The 23421-nt window shown below is 43.3% G+C and overlaps 1 protein-coding gene across 1 annotated transcript in view; it reads left to right on the forward strand.

Moving 5' to 3' along the window:
• Nucleotides 1–23421, forward strand: part of LOC126194818 (sodium-coupled monocarboxylate transporter 1-like) — a 201534-nt gene that overhangs the window by 22343 nt on the left and 155770 nt on the right. Inside the window, exon 2 of the mRNA XM_049933145.1 lies at nt 22434–22668. Coding sequence (XP_049789102.1) covers nt 22478–22668 — 191 coding nt within the window. The 5' untranslated portion in view covers nt 22434–22477. The remainder of the gene's footprint in view (nt 1–22433; nt 22669–23421) is intronic.

Raw genomic sequence — 23421 nt, forward strand, 5'->3', positions numbered from 1 at the left:
AATAATTTTTTTAAACAATGAACCCATCATCATCCCACATTTATATTTTGCCATGTGATTTACAATAGTATGAAGCATTTATGGAAATATTTTGAAAATTTTCAATTATGTACTTTTGTAAAAAAAATAAATCAAAATATTAATCAGTATTTTGAAAAAGGTTATTAATTAGAAGCTATGTTTTGTTGTATATCACTGGAAAGAGCATGCAAAATGCTGAAAAATGACACCTTTCCCAGTTCTCTAGCTCAATTAGGGCAGCACCTAGGACAATTTAAAAAAAAGTCCGTTCACACAGTTTTGGCTGGTTTTTGAAAAGTTTACATAGCCATATTTCAGGAATGGTTTGAGATAAAAAATTGAAATTTCGTATTTTTCTTAGTCTCAGTGTCCACTATAAGTATACCAACTTTCAGCAAAATCTAAGAGGGTGAGGTAAAATAGGTGTGTTGATTTGACATGGACTGACTCAACAGACAACCAACACTGCGTGAAATAACCGCAGCAATCAACAACAGTCGTAAGAAATTCGGCGTTAATTGGCTATGGCAGCAAAATATCGACTTGAATACCTTTGCTAACAGAACGGCATCGCCTACAGCGCCTCTCCTGGGCTCGAGACTATATCGGCTGGACCCTAGAAGACGGGAAAACCGTGGCCTGGTGAGATGACTAACGATTTCACCCGGTAACAGCTAGGATAGGATTCGAGTGCTGCAAGTTGTCAACAAGGCACTGTGCAAGGTGGTAGTCGTTGCATAATGGTGGGGCTGTTTTTACATGGAATGGATTTGGACCTATGGTCCAACTGAACTGTTCATTGACTGAAAATTGTTATGTTCGGCTAGTTGGAGACCATTTGAAGTCATTCATGGACTTCATGATCCCAAACAACGATGTCGTGACACCGGGCCGCAATTGTTCGCGATAGGTTGGAAGAACATTCTCGACAATTCGAGCGAATCATTTGGCACCCAGATCGCCCGACATGAATCCCATCAAAAATTTATGAGACATAATCGAAAGGTCAGTTCGTGCACAAAATCCTGCACCGGCAACACTTTTGCAACAGATGCTGGTGCACGCACAGCGGTTTCGGAGCATACTGTTCATCGTACGTTTTTGAACATGGAGCACCGCAGCAGACCACCACTATGTGCTCGAAAAGTTCAGTGCGCCACGGATAAAGGCTGGTGTGAGCACTGTTATGCTATGGGAGACATTCTCTGCGACTGCGTGGGATCTGAGGCAGTAATGGAAGACACACTGATAGCTGCGAACTACCTGCATGCCTTCATGATTGATGTCTTGCCCGACGGCAATGCCATCTTTCAGCAATATAATTGCCCGTGTCTCGGAACCAGAACCAAGCTGTAGTGGTTTGAGGAGCATTACAGTGAACTCACGTTGATGTCTCGGCGACCAAATGCGCCTGATGTAAATCCTGTGGAAGGCAAAACAGTGGCCCGTTATTTACGCGAATTACGTGACCTCTGCGTAGAATTTTAATGCCACATATCTCCACAAACATACCAACAACCTGTCGGGTCACTGCCACGCAGAATCGTAGAATCAGTGATGGATTGGAACAAACAAGCCGTTAAGGAGGTGGTCATATTGTTTTGCCTAATCAGTATATATATATATATATATATATATATATATATATATATATATATATATATATATATATCACAGAAAAGATTAGAAAACGCAGACTACAATTCTATGGACACCTATACAGAATGCCATCACACAGGCTGACCAAACAGACCTTTGACTGGGTAACCACTAGAAACAACAAATGGGTGGCAGAGGTAGAAAACGACCTGAACCAACTCAACATAACAGCAGACACAATAAACGACAGAATAAAATTCAGAAACATCATTAAGAAAAGTAAACTACATGAGATACAATGTGACAAACGAACAGGCATAAAATGGACCGAAGAACGCAAGCAAGATCATAGCCAGAAGACGAAAGAAATATGGGCAACCAAAAAGGCAATCAAGATGAAGCCGAAGACACAAAGCCGACAAAAAGCATGGACAGAGGACCGGAAACAGAAACACAGCGAGCGAATGAGGGAAGTTTGGGCAGCAAGGAAGGCAGCAAAAGGAACTGGCCATGTAGTTTAGTCCAAATGCGCTCTTTAAGGGCAAAACACCAATAATAATATCCGCGTCATGCTCAACAGACTGTCTCCTTTCCATTCGTCTACCCTGTGGAAGATGAGTGACACTGTACATAGTTGTTCTGAATACCACAAACCATCTCATTTGCTCAGCGTCCTCATTAATAGCTCAGCGGTCAATGCCGTCACGGGACGCTCAAGTTACACGCACCTTCAGACAACACGTGTATTGTTGCCCACAGGCGAGAGCCGACCCAAAACAATGACTCTAAGCACTATTCGACTTGTCAGCAGTCCCCTAGACTTAGAACTACTTAAACCTAACTAACCTAAGGACATCACACACATCCATGCCCGAGGCAGGATTCGAACCTGCGACCGTAGCTGCAGCTCGGTTCCGGACTTAAGGGCCTATAATCGCTCGGCCACAGCGGCCGGCAGAACCGACTCAGACGCTGTATTTGGGATGCAGGCAGTTAATCCGCATTCTTTTGCCAAAATCCGTTCGATAATCTAAACCTACAAGTTACCGATACTTGGCCTTTGTCAGAATATGCATTCGAATCTTCTATGGCGCCCACGCCTCGTTGATTTGTGCGTTTCAAGCGAAGTAGCGCATACAAAAACTTTCATTCTAGGCTCAATCCTTTCTAGAAATTGCATAGCTTCACGAAAAATGCGACGGTGCGCAAGAATGTGTAGATATATCAAAATACCAAACACACAGTGGACGCACCCCTCTGCAGAGAAGATGATATTCCTGTAAACCATCTAATATAGCGGATCACTACTGGAAAACAGTCGACAGCGCACCGCTGATACGAATTTCTCTGTCTCTGCCATTCTTTCCCTCTAATCTCGGATGTATTGTCAGTGGATGCGTTTTAGCTAAACACTCAACCACTACGTTCATTGCTGGTCGGTGTGGCCGAGAGGTTCTAGGCGCTTCAATATGGAACCGCGCGACCGCTACGGTAGCATGTTCGAATCTTGCCTCGGGCATGGATGTGTGTAATGTCCTTAGGTTAGTTAGGTTTAAGTAGTTCTAAGTTCTAGGGGACTGATGACCTCAGCTGTTAAGTCCCATAGCGCTCAGAGTCATTTGAACCATTTGAAATACGCTCATTAACCTAGCTGTTGAGAAACCGAATAATGACGCTATACGTGGCTCTTGGCACATCGAATAGATCGGAACCAGCACCGATCACGAACGATTAATGGATGGGAAAGGGTCAGCGATATTGAAAGAATTTCTTGCAACGTACATGCTTGCAAACCAGCGGCGAGTAGCTCGCCTCCTTCGAGAATCCGCTATCGTTCTACTCAACAACTTTCACAGAGCCGAGAGGCGTTTAGATGCCTTACAGATAAAACTATGAAGAATGATCACCAAAGATGCGTTTACGACCATTTAATTTTGGAATCTATTGAAAACGACCACGTGGAATTGACTCCTGCAGAGGAATCCGCATCCATTTTCCTTGAGTTGCCTCATCACTTGGTCATTAGAGACAGACTGGGGAACACATAGCGGGAAAACATCAGGCTTCGCTACAAATTAGTGTTACAATTAATTTAATCACCTTTGCTGTAACTAAAGCTGTCCACTTGGAACTAATCGCCAACTCAAAAACCGACCGATTTCTGCTAGCCCTTCAAAGGGCGTCGCGTTCCACACATTATTTACAGTGATAACTCCAAAACTTTCCATGCAGGTGACGGGTTGGTAACAGAAGTATGGTGCGCTATCTCTACTGACAAGACACGCCAGTTCGTCGCACAACAGATTATCACATGGAAATTTATAACACCACGAGCGTCTTGATGGGGAAGCTGTCGCAAACGGATGATTGACTCGACAAAACGATGCCTCCACAAAGCGCTAGGGCGCTGCAGCATGGACGAGGAATGTCTGCAAACAATACTCGAGCACACAGACGCCGCCCTTAATTCAAGACCTGTCACACAAACTGACGACAAAGTGCTCACCCCAGCACACTCGTTGGAGGAAGGCTGACCACCCTACTCACGGTCGCTGAGCCACCAAAAGCAACAGAGTTGGTAAGGCAATTTAGGCTTCAGCAGAAGATATCCGAAGACTTTTGGAGGTGCTGGAGCAAAGAATGCTTATTGATCTTTCGGATTTTCTGTCAAGTCAAGAACACTGGCAAAGCACTGAAGGTCTGGATTGGAGATATTGTACTTCTAAAAGGGGACGTTCTTCCCTCACATGTGGAAGAGGGCGAGAGGAAAAGAAGTACGAGCAGGTACAGCCGCACTATCTCTGTCATCCTCGTTACCCCAACTGGAAGGCATGTTACCAGCCCAGTCCATCTGGTCGCCCCACTGGAATGTTAGCGACACTGTACATCGTTGTCCTGAATATTTTCTCTTTGTATTTAAGTCATGTAATATCGCATCTGTTATGTTGATACAGCTTAGTTAATAAACATTTTAGATCAAGTGTACGGTCTTCTACTTCCTTCTATTCAATAGTTGTCAGCGACGTGTCCCTTATACAAAAGTTCTCATTACAGGCATCGGTGGCATCATACATACTTCAACAGAGAATTTTATCAACCACTGTAATCACTAATTACGGAAACTCTTCTGAAAAAAAAAATCCGCTGCTAGAAAGTGCCAGTGGTTCAAATGGCTCTAAGAACTACGGGACAACATCTGAGGTCATCAGTCCCCTAGACTTAGAACTACTTCAACCTAACTAACCTAAGGACATCACACACATCCATGCCCGAGGCAGGATTCGAACCTACGAGCATAACAGAAACACGGTTCCGGATTGAAGCGCCTAGAACCGCTCGGCCACAGTGGCCGGCAGTGCCAGCGGTGGCCTAGAAACATCGTATTTGGTAATTTAAATAAACCTACCTCTTGATGGAGGTAGAATACAAGGTACCTCGCTGAGGAAGGCGTTTCCAAAAGCATGACCTGTTTTCAAAACTCCATATTTATTGATAAAAACATACTAAAAACATGGAATATATTGCAATATACTCAAAAACGTAATGTTTTAGCAATGCTATTACAAATTTTCTACAAGACCACTACCAGCAGCACGAACATCTTTCTACATTTTTATCACTGGTAATTTTCAGGGATGAAACAACATTTCATATTAGCGGTAGCGTGCAACTATGGGGACTCCACAATCCTCATGACGTTATTCAGCACGAAAGAGACTCACTTAAAGTGAACGTATTTTGTTCCATTTGTCGTGAAAAAGTGTACAGTCTCTTCTTTTTTCAGGAAAACATAGTGATTGGAATGAGCTATCTTCAAATGCTGCAGAATTGGCTTTTTCCACAACTTCATGACCACTCCGATGACTTCATTTTCCAGAAGGATGGAGCTCCACCACGCTGGCAGGACATATGTCAGTTTCTCAATGACACCCTGCCTCAACACTGCATAGGGCCCACGGGACTCCTAGATTCTGCCTTGCGTTCTTGGCCTCCAAGATAGCCAGACACGTTCCCATGCGATTGTTTCTTGTGGGTATATGTGAAGGAAAGTGTTTTCATTTCCTCTTTACCTCGAACCATAGAAGAAATGAAGAACAGGATAGCAGCCGCTATAGCTTCTGTAAAACCAGATACCTTGTCTAAAGTTTGTAACAAATTTAGCTGTCGTCTAAATGTTGTTCCTGCAACAGTTAGTGGACACACAGAGCATTTGTAACAACACTGCTAAAAGTTTAAGATTTTTGGGTATTATGCATTTCATTCCATGTTTGTAGTATGTTTGTATCAATAATTACCGAGTTTTAAGATCAGGTAGTTCTTTTTGAAACATGCTGTATAATAAATGTGCCTAATTATAGTTATATCGGTGCATTTCAGTTAAAACGTACATATTGTACCGGAATCTTAAGTTTCAGTTACATGTGGCTTTCATTTTGTCTCAAAAGACAGGTTGTGGGACACGGAAAAGGAGGGGCGGGGGGGGGGGGGGCAGCAAGGGTGTGAGCGCATACACCCTTATATACAAAATTCTCGTGTTACAGTGTTAGTTGCCATACTCCTCCGAAACGGCTCGATCGATTCTGATGAAGTTTTACATGTACATTCGGTACGACTGAGAATCGGTCGTAATCTATTTTTCATACCCCTAAGTGATAAGGGTGGTCCACCGCAAAATTTTTTCTTATTTTTTGGACAGAACTTTTTTTTATGATGTGTCATTAAAAAATACACGCAACCGTAAATTTTCACCCTTCTACCACCATCCCATATTTTTAATAGCGATTTTAGTAATTCAATAATTTTCAACCCCGGTCGATAACTGATCAATTATCACTTGATCAACGGCTCGATCGATTCTGATGAAATTTTACATGTATATTCGGTACGTCTGATAATCGGTCGTAATCTATTTTTCATACCCCTAAGTGATAAGGGTGGTCCACCCCAAACATTTTTCTTATTTTTTGGACAGAACTTTTTTATGATGTGGCATTAAAAAATACAAGTAACCCAAAATTTTCACCCTTCTACCACCATCCCATATTTTTAATAGTGATTTTAGTAATTTAATAATTTTCAACCCTGGTCGATAACTGATCAATTATCACTTGATCAACGGCTCGATCGATTCTGATGAAATTTTACATGTATATTCGGTACGTCTGATAATCGGTCGTAATCTATTTTTCATACCCCTAGGTGATAAGGGTGGTCCACCCCAAATATTTTTTTCTTATTTTTTGGACAGAACTTCTTATTTTTACTTTTTATGATGTGGCATTACAAAATACACACAACCCTAAATTTTCACCCTTCTATCACTAACCCCTATTTTTAATAGCTATTTTAGCAATCTAATAATTTTCAACCCCGGTCGATAACTAATCAATTATCGCTTGATCAACGGCTCGATAGATTCTGATGAAATTTTGCATGTATATTCGGCACGTCTGAGAATCGGTAGTAATTTATTTTTCCTATCCCTAAGTAATAAGGGTGGTCCACCACAAAATTTTTTTTCTTTTTTGTTTTGGACAGAACTTTTTATTTTTATTTTTATTTATGATGTGGCATTACAAAATACACGCAATTCTAAATTTTCACCCTTCTACCACCAACCCCTATTTTTTAATATCGTTTTTAGTAATTTAATAAGTTTCAATCCCAATCGATAACTGATCAATTATCACTTGATCAGTTATCCCCGTCAGTTGTCTATTCGATATATAAGTAATTGAAGAAAACGTGCCAGAAGCAACGACTCGAATATCCCTCTTTGAATCGACTAACTAGACCGAGAAGTTTAAGTAGGTAGCATGCGAAATTCGCCAAACTGACATTTAGGCCTAGTGAACACGCATCAATTTCTATCGTGCGGAAATATATCGTACGATCAAATTCCTTTAGTGGACCAAAGAAGTTCCTATGCTCTCCTTTGTTCCTGTAAAAGAATTTAATCGTACAATATTTTACGTACGATAAAAATCGATGTGTGTGAATTTGGCCTTATTCATAATGCTGGCGAACACTTTTCGACACGAAATAGCCGCTATGTTTGTATGCTCATTGACGAGCCGTGTATCGGCTGCAGTTGTTAAATCCGCGCGATCTACCGTAGAAACGCTAGAACTAATAGTGGCCGATACTGCCAGACTTCCCCCTAATCCTTTTCTCACACCCTACACAGTTTTCGGCCATTATTATTGTTTGTGTCACGAGCTCCCGCCAACAACGGCTCTTGTGTTACAAACAAAAATGGTTCTGAGCACTATGGGACTTAACATCTTAGGTCATCAGTCCCCCAGAACTTAGAACTACTTAAACCTAACTAACCTAAAGACATCACACACATCCATGCCCGAGGCACGATTCGAACCTGCGACCGTAGCAGTCGCACGGTTCCGGACTGAGCGCCTAGAACCGCGAGACCACCGCGGCCGGCTCTTGTGTTACACATATACATTGTGTTACTCGTATACATTATTCTTATAGACTAGAGATAATTTATATGGCAGAACAACGTCTGCCGGGTCAGCTATAACATATAAGGATTTTCAGAGGTGGAACGACGTTCGCCGGCTATGCTAGTTAGAAATAAAGTTCTGGCCACTAGCTACTGCCATTTGGAGAACTCGTTGAATGGCGGATGGCGTGCCGATAGCACGTACGTGTCCTTAAGTGGCGCTCCTGCCTCGACATCGTGGTGCCTCATTAGGTCTCCATTATCCAATAGACGCCACGTTAGCCTACTGAATTGCCACAAGGTCGCACCAGTAGCTGCACAAGAACGGGCGTGCGAAATCTGCCTCAGACACGAAACAGTTCCGCTTAAGATGTGATGCATTTTGAATCGAACTGACGGATATCGAGAATGTTAGGCTCCTCTGGGCCAAGGTGGCACTAAGCATGATTCACTCTGAGGTGAGAAAAGTCATGGGAGAGCTGCGTTTGCCCGACGTAGTGCAGCAACACGGCGTAACATGGACTCAACAAATTGTTGGAAGTGCCTTGCAGAAATATTCAGGAATTGTGCCTCAATAACAGTCCATAATTACGGAAGTGCTGCCGATGTAGGATTTTGTGGTGTAGGTTTTCCAGTGTGTAGGCTCTAACAGTCTAACCGATACTGTCACGAGCCCAGGAGAGGGTTCAAATGGTTCAAATGGCTCTGAGCACTACGGGACTTAACACCTGAGATCATCAGTCCCCTAGTACTTAGAACTATTTAAACCTAACTAACGTGAGGACATCATACACATCCATGCCCGAGGCAGGATTCGAACCTGCGACCGTAGCGGTCGCGCGGTTCCAGACTGAAGCGCCTAAAACCGCTCGGCCACCAAGGTCGGCCCCGGAGAGGGGCTGCAGGCGATGTCGCGCGATTAGCAAAGGCACACGCATCGGTCGTCTGCTGTCATAGTCCATTAACGCCAAATTTTGCCGCACTCTTCGTCCCACATTGACTACTGCGGTTATGTTGATTCTCTGTTAGCACTGTCAATTTAACGCAAACCCAGCTGCTCTCGGTCTTAAAGCGAAGGCCGTCGGCCACTGGGTTATCCGTGGTGAAAAATATTGCATGAAATTGTATATTATCGTCACACTCTACACTGTGACTCTGGGAATATTGATTTCTCTTACGATTTCCAAAATGGAATGTCCCATGCGTCTAGCCCCAACTACCATTCCGCGTTCAAAATCTGTTACTTCCCGTCGTCCGGCCGTAATCACCTCTGAAACCATTTCACATGAATCATCAGAGTACAAATGACATTTCCGCCAATGCACTTTCCTTTTATACCTTGTGTACGGGGTACAATCCATCTGTATACGTGCGTGTCGCTATCCTATGACTTTTGCCACCTCAGTGTAAAGTACTCGGCTGCTAAGCCGCGTCAATTCAGTGATTTTTCCTGATATCGGACATGTCCGCCACGGAAACTACGCCGGCCGAAATTGATCGAGCGGTTCTAGGCGCTTCAGTCTAGAACCACGAGACCGCTACGGTCGCAGGTTCGAATCCTGCCTCTGGCACAGATGTGTGTGATGTCCTTAGGTTAGTGAGATTTAAGTGGTTCTAAGTTGTAGGGGACTGATGACCTCACAAGTTAAGTCCCATAGTGCTCAGAGCCATTTGAACCATTTGAACGGAAACTACATGCTCATACTGCCCCTGATTTATGTATACAATATCCTACTTCCCGTACAGAGATGTATGACTATGAAAGATAGCTACGAGAGACTGAGTTTGATGGGTCTGCGCGCGGAGTGGACGCGTGGTTCGAGGCGCCATGTTGCGGATTGCGCGGCACCTCCCGCTGGAGGCTCGAGTCCTCCCTCAGGCATGGGTGTGTGTGTTGTTCTTAGCCAGAGTTAATTTAAGTAGTGTGTAAGTCTAGCGACCGATGACCTTAGCAGTTTGGTCCCTTAGGAATTCACACATATTTGAGCATTTTGATGTGGCTGCACAAATATTATTTCACATCTTATACTGTAGTTCCCATCAACAAAAGCAAAACGAGGATAATGGAATGTAGTCGAATTACGTCGGGTGATGCTGAAGGAATTAGATTAGGAAATGAGACACTTAAAGTACTAAAGGAGTTTTGCTATTTGGGGAGCAAATTAACTGATGATGGTCGAAGTAGAGAGGATATAAAATGCAGACTGGCAATGGCAAGGAAAGCGTTTCTGAAGAAGATAAATTTGTTAAAATCGAGTATAGGTTTAAGTGTCAGGAAGTCATTTGTGAAAGTATTTGTATGGAGTGTAGACATGTATGGAAGTGGAACATGGACGATAAATAGTTTGGACAAGAAGAGAATAGAAGCTTTCGAAATGTGCTGCTACAGAAGAATGTTGAAGATTAGATGGGTAGATCACATAACTAATGAGGAGGTATTGAATAGGACTGGGGAGAAGAGAAGTTTGTGGCACAACTTGACTAGAAGAAGGGATCGGTTGGTAGGACACGTTCTGAGGCATCAAGGGATCACCAATTTAGTATTGGAGGGCAGCGTGGTGGGTAAAAATTGTAGAGGGAGACCAAGAGATGAATACACTAAGCAGATTCAGAAGGATGTAGGTTGCAGTAGGTACTGGGAGATGAAGAAGCTTGCACAGGATAGAGTAGCGTGGAGAGCAGCATCAAACCAGTCTCAGGACTGAAGACCACAACAACAACAACTGTAGTTCCATACTTGTATTTGATTTAGAAGCAGTCACAAGACACAACGTTTCTTTTTATAATGAAATACGTTACTTGACTTTCATTAACGTTAATTACCTACAAATTTATTCCAACAAGGGTAAGAATTATCGAAAGTTGCAGTTTGTTTGTCAACCCGAGAATGAAAGCAGCAACATAGAAAATAGCACACTTTTTTTGCAAAAAATTATTTAATGGTTTTACATAAATAGCCAAACATCAAGCTTAATAAACTGTTAATCTGTTTTTGAACTATAAGAAATACCCCTCCTGCATTGATGTAGTGTGCCAGTAACTAAAAATAAACCGTGTACATCAATGAAATCAAATTGGAAACATAAAATTATAAAACTAGTAACTAAGTTCAAAATAATTCTTAACTTACGAGTCACAGACATTAGTACGAGAGTGAATCAAATGAAAACCTTAAATATTTTTTAAAATATTATTTATTGTGCAGGAGTGGTACAAAGCTGTATTGCTTTTCAACATAATCTCCCCCACGCTCAATGTAAGTCCTCCATCGCTTACAAAGTGCGTAAATTCTTTCAGAAAAAAATTCTTTTGATAGTCCGCGCATTCATTCGCGCACCGCGTGGCGCACCTCTTCATCAGAACGGAACTTCCTTCCTCCCATTGCGTTTTTGAGTGGTCCAAACATGGAAATCACTTGAGGCGAGGTCTGGTGAGTATGGTGGATGAGGAAGACACTCAAAATGCATGTCTGTGATTGTTGCAACTGTTGTACGGGCAGTGTGGGGCCTTGCATTGTCATGTTGCAGAAGGACGCATGCTGACGGCAATCCACGTCGCTTTGATTTGATTGCAGGCCGCAGATGATTTTTTAGGAGATCTGTGTAAGATGCACTGGTGACAGTGGTCCCTCTAGGCATGTAATGCTCGAACATGACGTCCTTTTTGTCCCAAAAGAGAGTCACCATAACCTTCCCTGCTGATGGCTCTGTCCGAAACGTCTTTGGTTTTGGTGCTGAGGAATGGCGGCATTACTTGCTCGCTCTCTTCGTTTCCGGTTGGTGGAAGTGAACCCACGTTTCGTCCCCAGTAACGATTCTTGCAAGGAAGCCTTATGGCATTCTCGTTCAAAGCGCCGAAGAAGTTCTTCACAAGCATCAACACGTCGTTCTCTCATTCCAGGAGTCAGCCGCCGTGGCACCCATCTTGCAGACACTTTGTGAAACTGGAGCACATCATGCACAATGTGGTGTGCTGACCCATGAATAATCTGTAAACATGAGCTGCAATGTCATTCACTGTCACTAGGTGGTTTTCCTTCACTATGGCTTCAACTGCTGCAATGTTCTGTGGAGTCACAACTCGTTGTGCCTGGCCTGGACGAGGAGCATCTTCCACTGAAGCCACACCATTTGCGAACTTCCTACTCCATTCGTAGACTTGCTGCTGTGACAAACATGCATCACCGTACTGAACCTTCATTCGTCGATGAATTTCAATAGGTTTCACACCTTCACTACGCAAAAACGGAATAACAGAACACTGTTCTTCCCTGGTGCAAGTCGCAAGTGGGGCGGCCATCTTTATACTGATACTGCGACGGTATGTGTGCATCTGCACTATGCTGCCACCTACAGGCCATTCTGCCCGCTGTTTGTAGCACTCTTACCAACTTACAGGATAAGGGCGCGAAATTTCGATTTGTTATTACAAATTTAAGGTTTTCATTTGATTCAACCTCGTAATATATTTTCATTTTTTTTTGTATCCTACCAAGGCAATCCTATTAGGACAAAACCTTACTTTGGCATAAAATAATCTTGAGGAAAAGTAAACTTAATAGAATTGTGTGTGAGATTTCTTCATTTCCGTCTTACAGACATATGCTTAAAGAGTTGTCAGAATTAATTAGAGACTAACAATTCCTTAGGTTTCTTACTACAAATCTGAGTTTAACATTAACTTTCCCACAGCTACCTTTATGCAGTTGTCCTACCTTAAATCGCTCCGGGCAGATATTCTTAGATAGGAAAGAATTGTGGTGCATTGCAGTGACTAATCATTAATATATGCTCATCGGTTGCAATACATTTTCCTGTGTCACATTTTACTGTTCACCCCAAAGATAGGGCCACAGTTACTACATATCGATAACGCCGCTGCTGCCACTAGCGGACAGGCAACGCTTGCGGAACCAAGTGGCGCCAGTCAACACAAGAAGAATACAAACAACGGAAACCATGTCAACTAAACGATACAGTCTCGCCACCAACAGAGGACCGAAACCTACAACAGCACCAACGCGAGCTGCAGCACGGCTCAAAAGCTTTGAGTCGCAATGAGACAGTAACTCGGGGCCTTATCCTTTCGCGGGCAAAAGCTCTGCCGACTGAGCTAACCAAGCACGCCTCACGACCACACCTCACAGCTTTACTTCCGCCAGTACTTCATCTCCCACCTTCCAAACTTCACAGAAGCTCTCCAGTTTTGCAGGAGACCACGGAGTAGGCGAAGTGGAGGATGTTTGCTGCCTTAAAAGCAAAAGAAGACATGAAGACATGACGAAAGAAGCAAGGAGTAATGTGCCATGGACTAAGGGGAAAATGAAAAATAATATCCATGCAGCTGAGATATGATCCTACAGCAGTATTTCTAATATTAGATGGTCTGACAAGATAAGCAATGAGGATGTTCCCCGTAGAATCAACGAGGAAAGTAGCAGGCTACGTGACAAAGTGCAATGAGAAGAGAGGTGCTAGAGGGACCAGTAGAGGTTACAACTGTGAGGGTAGACATAGATATGACAATATCCTGCTAATACCTGAGGACGCTGAGTGCAAATGCTACCCTGGGGTGAACAGGTTGCAACAGAATACGAAGTCAAAAGGCTGATGATCGTCCCAAAATTCGTCTTTCGCGAGATTTAAAACTCCGATAACGTGTCTGGCCAAGTTTTTAGCAGGTCTCCACACAGTGCTGTCCGTCCTTATTAAAATCAACACGTGCGTTGCAGCTAAGGAGACTATCCTGACAGAGATCCAGGCATCAGCTCCCTCTCGTACTCACAGGCTGCTACGGCACAGACTAGTAAAGGGGTGGTAAATTTCATTCAAATTGCCTCAAGCAAACACAAGTCATGCCAGAGAAAGAGGTCAAGGCAGGAAGCGAGCCAGTCTGTCGCAAGTGGGACACATTACGACACCGTATGCCGAGGAGGATACGAATTCAGTAGAAAGGAGACTGCGGCAGAAAACCAAAGAAGCGAGACAAGCATATTCGTTTGCTCGTGAGATATTGCAAGAGACTGACACCAGTTAATAGCCTGTTAATATAGCAGAATAAGAGGAGACATGCGGTTATTACGAATCGATTCTCGCGCCATGGCGCCCAGCTCGTGATTTCTTAAGGCTTCTTGCCATGTTTCATCGTAAGTAAAGCGGCCTACACTGCTGTTCCTACAGCTGCCTATGTGATTTCTTCCTTCTCTTTTCTGAACTGTCGTCTTGGTGTCACTAGTGAGGTCTTCTTCTTTGCTGCTGGTGCGTGGTCACTACTCGGGCAGCAGGTCCGGCTATCGTGTGGTTCAAATGGTTCAAATGGCTCTGAGCACTATGGGACTTAACATCTTAGGTCATCAGTCCCCTAGAATTTAGAACTACTTAAACCTAACTAACCTAAGGACATCACACACATCCATGCCCGAGGCAGGATTCGAACCTGCGACCGTAGCAGTCCCGCGGATCCGGACTGTAGCGCCTAGAACCGCACGGCCACCGCCGCCGGCTATTGTGTGGTCGGTCGCCAGTGGACTTGGTTCCCAAGTCCCCACATGATAGCCGGTCGCGGTGGCCAAGCGGTTTTAGGCGCTTCAGTCCGGAACCTCGCGACTGCTACGGTTGCAGGTTCGAATCTTGCCTCGGGCATGGATGTTTGTGATGTCAAAAAATGGCTCTGAGCACTATGGGTCCGGAACCTCGCGACTACTACGGTGGCAGGTTCGAATCTTGCCTCGGGCATGGATGTTTGTGATGTCAAAAAATGGCTCTGAGCATTATGGGACTTAACTGCTGTGGACATCACACACATCCATGCCTGAGGCAGGATTCGAACCTGCGACCGTATCGGTCGCGCGGCTCCAGACTGTGGCGCCTAGAACCGCTCGACCACTCCGGCCGGCGTTTGTGATGTCCTTAGATTAGTTAGGTTTAAGTATTTCTAAGTTATAGGGGGCTGATGACCTCAGATGTTCCATAGTGCTCCGAGCCATTTGAACCATTCCTCGCATGATAGCCTCACGTTAGCTCCCTTTAAATACTCCACCTCTGCAGCTCTCGTAGTGAGTTGATCATTGGGATCGATGGCATTCACAGTAATAGCACACTCGATTCCGTGGTTGCAATGCTGTAGTGAGTCTAGGTCTTAGATGCTCCAGCACAGTCTACGAACTAGCCGAAGATGTACTCTAGATAATGGCCTTCACCTGATGAACTTCATGCTGCTTGCAGCCTGCTATTTACCGATGAAGAAAGTGATTGTTTTCCGACAACACAACATCGCAGAGTGCTGCCTGTACGAGTCAATGCAAAAGCTAGCAACAAGACAGCTTCGGGTCCACTTCCCTGTTCAACACACAGGCACCTTCTGGTGCTGACACCCTTCCAGGGGTAGGGAGGAGATCAACCGAAGACGCGACTATCAACACCACGTACATCGCGAATGGGTCATCAAGTGTCGTAGAATTCGGAGTGAGCAGACCTCAGCAGCCCATCCGAGACCACTTCGCGCTGGGCAACGGCAGCGCTTGCTCACCGACATCTTCTCCTGGGCGTGCTACCACTGAGCTGACTCAACAGATGACAGCTGGAATCCAACACGCAGCTGAATAATCAACAACTGAAGTTTGTGCGGAGAACGACGACTTGTAAACACTGAGAATAAAAGACTGAACTCTAATAATATTATACAGCTATCCTGACTTCACGTAGAGCGCCTCCGCTCGGCCCTCTGTAAGACATAATTAAGCATAGCTTCTCGTTCAGTCACTCTGATTATGATCAAACAAGTAACAGAAACAAAACAGAAATGGGAAGATCACAAAGCTGCTTAAACGGCAAAAGAAGGACCCGCAAGTAACGTTGAAATATACATGAACATGAAAGCAGGTGTGAAAGAGAGATTTCGTCAGATGATGACACGGCAGTAATAGATGTGCAGATGCAGCCTATCGCCATCTTAAGCACTTCGAGCAAAGGAGAATCATTGGTATGAGGGAGACGGGAGCATTATACGACCCGCCAGGATAGCCGAGAGCGCTAACGCACTGCTTCCTGGACTCGGGTAGGCGCGCCGGCCCCGGATCGAATCCGCTCGGCGGATTAACGACGAGTGCCGGTGTGCCGGCCAGCCTGGATGTGGTTTTTAGGCGGTTTTCCACATCCCGTTAGGTGAATACCGTGCTGGTCCCCACGTTCCGCCTCAGTTACACGAGTCGCCGACATCTGAACACGTTCGCACTATTCCATGAATTACACTAGACGCAGACAGCTGGGGTTCACTAATTCCGTCCCGGGGGCACGGGGTGGTGGCAGGAAGGGCATCCAGCCACCCCTTCATCCTAACCTTACCAAATCCATTCCTAACAATACCGATCCTGCGTCAGTGCGGGACATGGCACCAGTGAAAGAAAGAAAGAAACACGGGAGCATTATACATCAGTGAAGTTGCACAGTTAGTGCTGACGAGATACTCTCAGTGTAGCGAGCAGAGCAGGCGAGAGACCTTCCGGAAGGACTACACCACGAGAAGCTCGTGCCACTGTTCGGCTGGCTCATGTGAATAGCCGGATGACAATCCGGAAGGAGTTGACAACAGAGTGTTACCAAGAACCATCGGGAACAGATTATTGAAAGCCTACTAGGGATCTCATCGTAATGCGTCGTTTAAAAGAGAAGTCACTCATAGATAACAGAGAGTTTGAAAGTTGTAGAGGGAAACTGACTTGGGCACTGAATGGCATTATGAGGCGTTCTTTGATGAGTCTCCCTTCCGTTTATTGTGGTCAGATCGACACTAATGTGTCCGTGGATGATCTGGTAAAGGTCACAGGAAGCAACGATTCTGTCTGAGAGTAGTGCCTCAGGGTTGTCAACTGTCAAAAAATAATCAGCTTGTATAGTCTAATAAGAGATTTTCTCGTCGCATTTCTTAAATACAGCCAGAATTATTTGCTAAACACGTCATGCAGTGCTACCACATAGTGGTCGCCAACCTTCTGTCCAGGAAGAGACCCATAAATGTTCACTGCGAGAAGTTATAATGGATTCGTTGCGTGATGTAATAATTCCCCAACGTAACATTTGGTTTATTTATTTCGTAACAGCGGATCTCTTTGCCCGTAGGATACAGTATAACAACAGACTGGTTGGCAACGTACAACTTAGACTTCAGGCCTTTCCTAAAAATGACGCTGTATTTGGTCAGGACTCCATGCAGATTGACTCACTAATGTTCACTAGCAGGATTCGATTCAGATACTTCATTCTTGAGGACAATATTATGGAAATGGAAGAGGATGTAGATGAAGACGAAATGGGAGATAAGATACTACGTGAAGAGTTTGACAGAGCACTGAAAGACCTGAGTCGAAACAAGGCCCCGGGAGTAGACAACATTCCATTAGAACTACTGATGGCCTTGGGAGAGCCAGTCATGACAAATCTCTACCATCTGGTGAGCAAGATGTATGAGACAGGCGAAATACCCTCAGACTTCAAGAAGAATATAATAATTCCAATCCCAAAGAAAGCAGGTGTTGACAGATGTGAAAATTACCGAACTATCAGTTTAATAAGTCACAGCTGCAAAATACTAACGCGAATTCTTTACAGACGAATGGAAAAACTGGTAGAAGCGGACCTCGGGGAAAATCACTTTGGATTCCGTAGAAAGGTTGGAACACGTGAGGCAATACTAACCTTACGACTTATCTTAGAAGAAAGGTTAAGAAAAGGCAAACCTACGTTTCTAGCATTTGTAGACTTAGAGAAAGCTTTTGACAATGTTGACTGGAATGCTCTCTTTCAAATTCTGAAGGTGACAGGGGTAAAATACAGGGAGCGAAATGCTATTTACAATTTGTACAGAAACCAGATGGCAGTTATAAGAGTCGAGGGGCATGAAAGGGAAGCAGTGGTTGGGAAAGGAGTGAGACAGGGTTGTAGCCTTTCTCCGATGTTATTCAATCTGTATATTGAGCAAGCAGTAAAGGAAACAAAAGAAAAATTCGGAGTAGGTATTAAAATTCATGGAGAAGAAGTAAAAACTTTGAGGTTCGCCGATGACATTGAGAATGAAGTTGTTGTTGTTGTGGTCTTCAGTCCTGAGACTGGTTTGATGCAGCTCTCCATGCTACTCTATCCTGTGCAAGCTTCTTCATCTCCCAGTACGTACTGCAACCTACATCCTTCTGAATCTGCTTAGTGTATTCATCTCTTGGTCTCCCTCTGCGATTCTTACCCTCCACGCTGCCCTCCAATGCTAAATTTGTGATCCCTTGATGCCTCAAAACATGTCCTACTAACCGATCCCTTCTTCTAGTCAAGTTGTGCCACAAACTTCTCTTCTCCCCAATCCTATTCAATACCTCCTCATTAGTTACGTGATCTACCCACCTTATCTTCAGCATTCTTCTGTAGCAGCACATTTCGAAAGCTTCTATTCTCTTCTTGTCCACACTAGTTATCGTCCATGTTTCACTTCCATACATGGCTACACTCCATACAAATACTTTCAGAAACGACTTCCTGACACTTAAATCTATACTCGATGTTAACAAATTTCTCTTCTTCAGAAACGATTTCCTTGCCATTGCCAGTCTAGATTTTATATCCTCTCTACTTCGACCATCATCAGTTATTTTACTCCCTAAATAGCAAAACTCCTTTACTACTTTAAGTGTCTCATTTCCTAATCTAATTCCCCCAGCATCACCCGATTTAATTTGACTACATTCCATTATCCTCGTTTCTTGAGTTCAGAAATTATTCTGAACAGGGTTGTAGAGATAAATGTTATTTTAGCCCTTTTATAAATAAGCGCCACTGTATCAATTCTTTCAGTTTCAACGGTGATAATTCAACGTTTCTCTGTAGGTTATAAGTTTGGATGGCTTCCAAGGATAGCTTGTAATTCATCCCTAATGTCCACGCCATCATTTTAGCACATGTGGACATTAAGATCTGCACCTCTCAAACACCCTTCGACCAGCATACTGGGGATAATTTGTCTGGTCAGAATTAGGCATTACCATTACTTGATCTACGTGAGTTCAGTTCATTATTATCATTATTATGGCACTTTCCATGAGTATTTTCAGGCATCAGTGGAGCCTGTAACTCTCGTGAATTCTCATGCAACCATAGCCCATTCTGTTTGTTCATGTGTCCTCAGTTGTTATTGAAAAACCATTGTTCGTGTTGCTATGCCTGTTTTCCACTAGCAGATCGATGTTATCGATTGTGGATAAAAATTCGTGCACTTTATCATCAGAAACAGTCACAAATTTTTCCTGGATGTTGAACGGGAGTTTTCCCTTTAATGTTTTTAATACATTAGCGGGTGCAATCTCTTCACGCTAGTACATTGTATTATTTAAATATTTCTCGAAGTAAGAACACAGAATTAAACTCATCTTAACACAATGCTTCTTAATGTTCTTTTGACCAGTACTTCGAAAAAATGCTTTGTTGAAGTCATCATAAGGTGAGTATCTCGTAGCCCATATCGCAGAGTTTACCTGCATGTATCCGGCCATTAACTTAATTTTCTGTGTGTGATTCCAGCTATTAGAAATGACACCTCAGAATGATTTTACGAAGACAATATGATGGATCTCTCATTATCCCAGTGAAAATGCATAAATTTCCATTGTCTGAACTTATTTTCCTCCATTAAATATGCACCGCCCCCTCCCTCCTGACGTTGCTTTTGTTTCATTAGGAGCACACATATTGCCTTGTTATCTCTGTTGATGTGGCCACCTACACTAGATTAATCGAAAATAGACTCACCGACTTTCAATAATTTCAAGTTATTTTTTAATTCTGTTATTTCGTGATTCACTAATTTCATTTCTCTACCAAGATTGTTCATTTGATCGGTGTGGCTGACATTAAAGTTTTTTAATCACCTTTATGTGACCTCGGAAATGCACAGCCCATGTCTCGTAGATCATTTTGGAGTGTTGTAATGACTTTGCTTTTAACATTTAACATGTTTGCTTTGATCGCAGAAAATATATGGGTTCCTATCTTTACTTTTTTGTGCAGACTAATTGGACATTTATTTTCGTAGTGAGGAATCTTGCTCTTCGAGCTTACTTCCAACGTGCTTTTCTATCTCGTCGGAAATGTTGTTCGCTCAGCAAGACAGTTATTTATCGGTTTATTTAATTGTAGCCTCCTCACTATTTAAGCAGATTTGCTCAGCTACGAGTAGGTAAGTCTTTTGTAGTTCTGACTCTGTTGTGTTCATGTGTTCCACAATTGAATCTATTGTGTTGACTTTTTCTGCAATTGAATCTATTCTATTGACTTTTTCTGTTATTCGTTTTTTTTTTCGTTCATACAGATTTGTTCTTTGCCCATGCTGGTTTATTATGTTGAAATGTTGTTGAAAATGCCTAGAGTTGGTTCATTTTTCCGTAGGTAATCTGCACAGTTGTACTATCACACGAAGCTTCAGATTCGGTAACTGACGAGTCATCATCCACCCTGGAAGCAATACGACTATGTATTCCATGTTAAAATCAGTATATGACTCATGTCAAAAAATTGAAAATAATCACTTTACTCTGTATCACAAACCTATTTAGGGTGACTCAAATTAAGCTGGGGCTCATAGGCTAATAGTGTACAACAATGGCTGACCAAATTATGGAAACAATTTCATAGTGTTATGTCGAACAATGGAACATATAAAGAACAAAACACTATCAAACTTATCTAAATTTAATAAAAAATCCAAGTTACTTCTACACATCACAGGTATTCCTATTTCTCAGTTTTATTGTTATGAAACCTGAACAGCTATGTCTCAGTAGAGAATTTGCTACTACAAAGTTCAAGATACGCATAAAAAATTTCAACTTACACTTTGTAGCCATACAAGGTTATTTTTTTATTTTTAGCTCGTTGAAGTGGATGTTTGTTCCTCTTGTCCCGGGCCGTATCAGTATAGTCCATGTAACAAAATTTGCAAACCGAATTAGTTAATTTTGACAAATATTTACACACATAAAATTCAAATAACAAAATTACTTCATTAGTTCAGTTCAGTTTCATAACATCCATCAGTCGTGAGTTTACAATTGTTTATCAGTTCAAAGCTCACTAATACTTTTGACTTACCGTAATACAAATGTTTTAGTAATTAACTGTGTTGCTTACTTCATGGGTCTGAGAATGTCATAAAATAGTTCATTCATACTTTGGTCCTCTTTGTGCAGGACTGTGGGAACACGAAAATCCCTTGTGATTAGTAAAATCCAGAAGACACAAAAGTAATTTTGTTTATTCAAGTTCGAGCATAGTATTATTTCTCCAAGAACGTACTTTCTATATTTTTCTTCATGAAATTATTCACAACAATTACTCCACGCTAGGTAATGCTAGTTACACCACATATAATGGCATATATCAGTTAACGGCGGACTTCATTACAAAAATCGTCTGTTTCTTACTGCTGATGGACATGGACTGGTATCGCCTCCCCTTTCGAAAAGAGGGAGACAAAAGAAAACGCAAAGAGTAATGTAAACCTTACCCTATTTCATCGTAGGTGATAAAATCAGTTCAATATTACGTAGTGATATGAGGTTTTATTACGATGTAAGTACAAAATAAAATTGAGATACTACACGTCTACCAGTTTGGAGAGGCGTAGCAGTGTTACGTCTTGTGCTATGGTGAGGTGAACCATCCGGTACGAATTTGGATAAGTCGTGGCTGGTAGTCATTGAGGGTACTACGAGACAACAGACCGTCACGGACACCCCACATGCTCATATGTTACCTCTCATGCGAAAAAGTCATAGAGCCATTTTTCAATAGAACAACGCGCATTCACACTTGGCACTTGTCTGTGTGATCTGTCGGCGTGATACTGAGGCCAGCAAGATTCCCAGATCTCCCTCCAATACAATATCTGTCTGACATCAACTCCCTCCCAGCTACAGTATTCAGAATACCGAGGACCAGTTATAGTAGTTGTAGGCGAGTTTGTCACTGAAGAGGATACATGGGCTTTGTAAACTCTTAACGTAATCAGTACCTGCATCCAGGGCAGAAGGGATGCCACGTCATACTGATAAGTGGGCTCATACTGCTCACTTCTTCGTAAATCTGATTCGAGTATGTAATTACTGGAATAACATGGGGTAACCTCTCAGTCTGTGAAGTTTCACTTCGTTCTTCCTACCCTTCTAATTTCTCTACGTTTCTCCAGGCAATACATATCATTCATCTTTGCAGTTCTTCCAGAAGAAAATTGAACCACTACTCATAGAATTTCCTGTTTAAAGGAACATTTTGAAACAGAGTTCTACTTTTGTGCTTTTGTTCTTTTTTTGTCACAGCACTGCCTGACACGTAGGGGTCGCCGCCACGACTGGAGCCCAGGATGGACTCATCCACGGGAGCTGCGCCCCTGATGGGCGCGGTGGACTACGCCGTGTTCGCTGGCATGCTGGGAGTGAGCGCCGCCATCGGCGTCTACTACGGCTTCTGCGCGCCGGCTGCCAATGTCGAGGAGTACCTCATGGGGGGCCGATCCATGAGCACCATTCCCATATCCATGTCTCTAATTTCCAGGTGAGTGCGCTGCTCCTTTCTGCAGTTTCTATGTGACCATTGCCTACACTGGAGGGTCGAGTCATCATCATCTACACTACTGGCCATTAAAATTGCTACACCAAGACGAAATGCAGTTGATAAACGGATATTCATTGGACAAATATATTATAGTAGAACTGACATGTGATTATATTTTCACTCAGTTTGGGTGCATAGATCCTGAGAAATCAGTACCCAAAACAACCACCTCTGGCCGTAATAACGGCTTGGATACGCCTGGACATTGAGTCAAGCGGAGTTTGGATGGTGTGTACAGGTACAGCTGCCCATGCAGCTTCAACACGATACCACAGTTCACCAAGAGTAGTGACTGGCGTATTGTGATGAGCCAGTTGCTCGGCCACCATTGACCAGACGTTTTCAATTGGTGAGAGATCTGGAGAATGTGCTGGCCAGGGCAGCAGTCGAACATTTTCTGTATCCAGAAGGGCCCGTACAGAACCTGCAACATGCGGTCGTGCATTATCCTGCTGAAATTTAGGGTTTCGCAGGGATCGAATGAAGGGTAGAGGCCGGCCGGAGTGGCCGAGCTGTTCTAGGCGCTACAGTCTGCAACCGCGCGACCGCTACGGTCGCAGGTTCGAATCCTGCCTTGGGCATGGGTGTGTGTGATGTCCTTAGGTTAGCTAGGATTAAGTAGTTCTAAGTTCTAGGGGACTGATGACCTCAGAAGTTAAGTTCCATAGTGCTCAGAGCCATTTGAATCATTCT

Source organism: Schistocerca nitens, chromosome 7, assembly GCF_023898315.1.
Source record: "Schistocerca nitens isolate TAMUIC-IGC-003100 chromosome 7, iqSchNite1.1, whole genome shotgun sequence".
Taxonomy (NCBI): Eukaryota; Metazoa; Arthropoda; class Insecta; order Orthoptera; family Acrididae; genus Schistocerca; species Schistocerca nitens.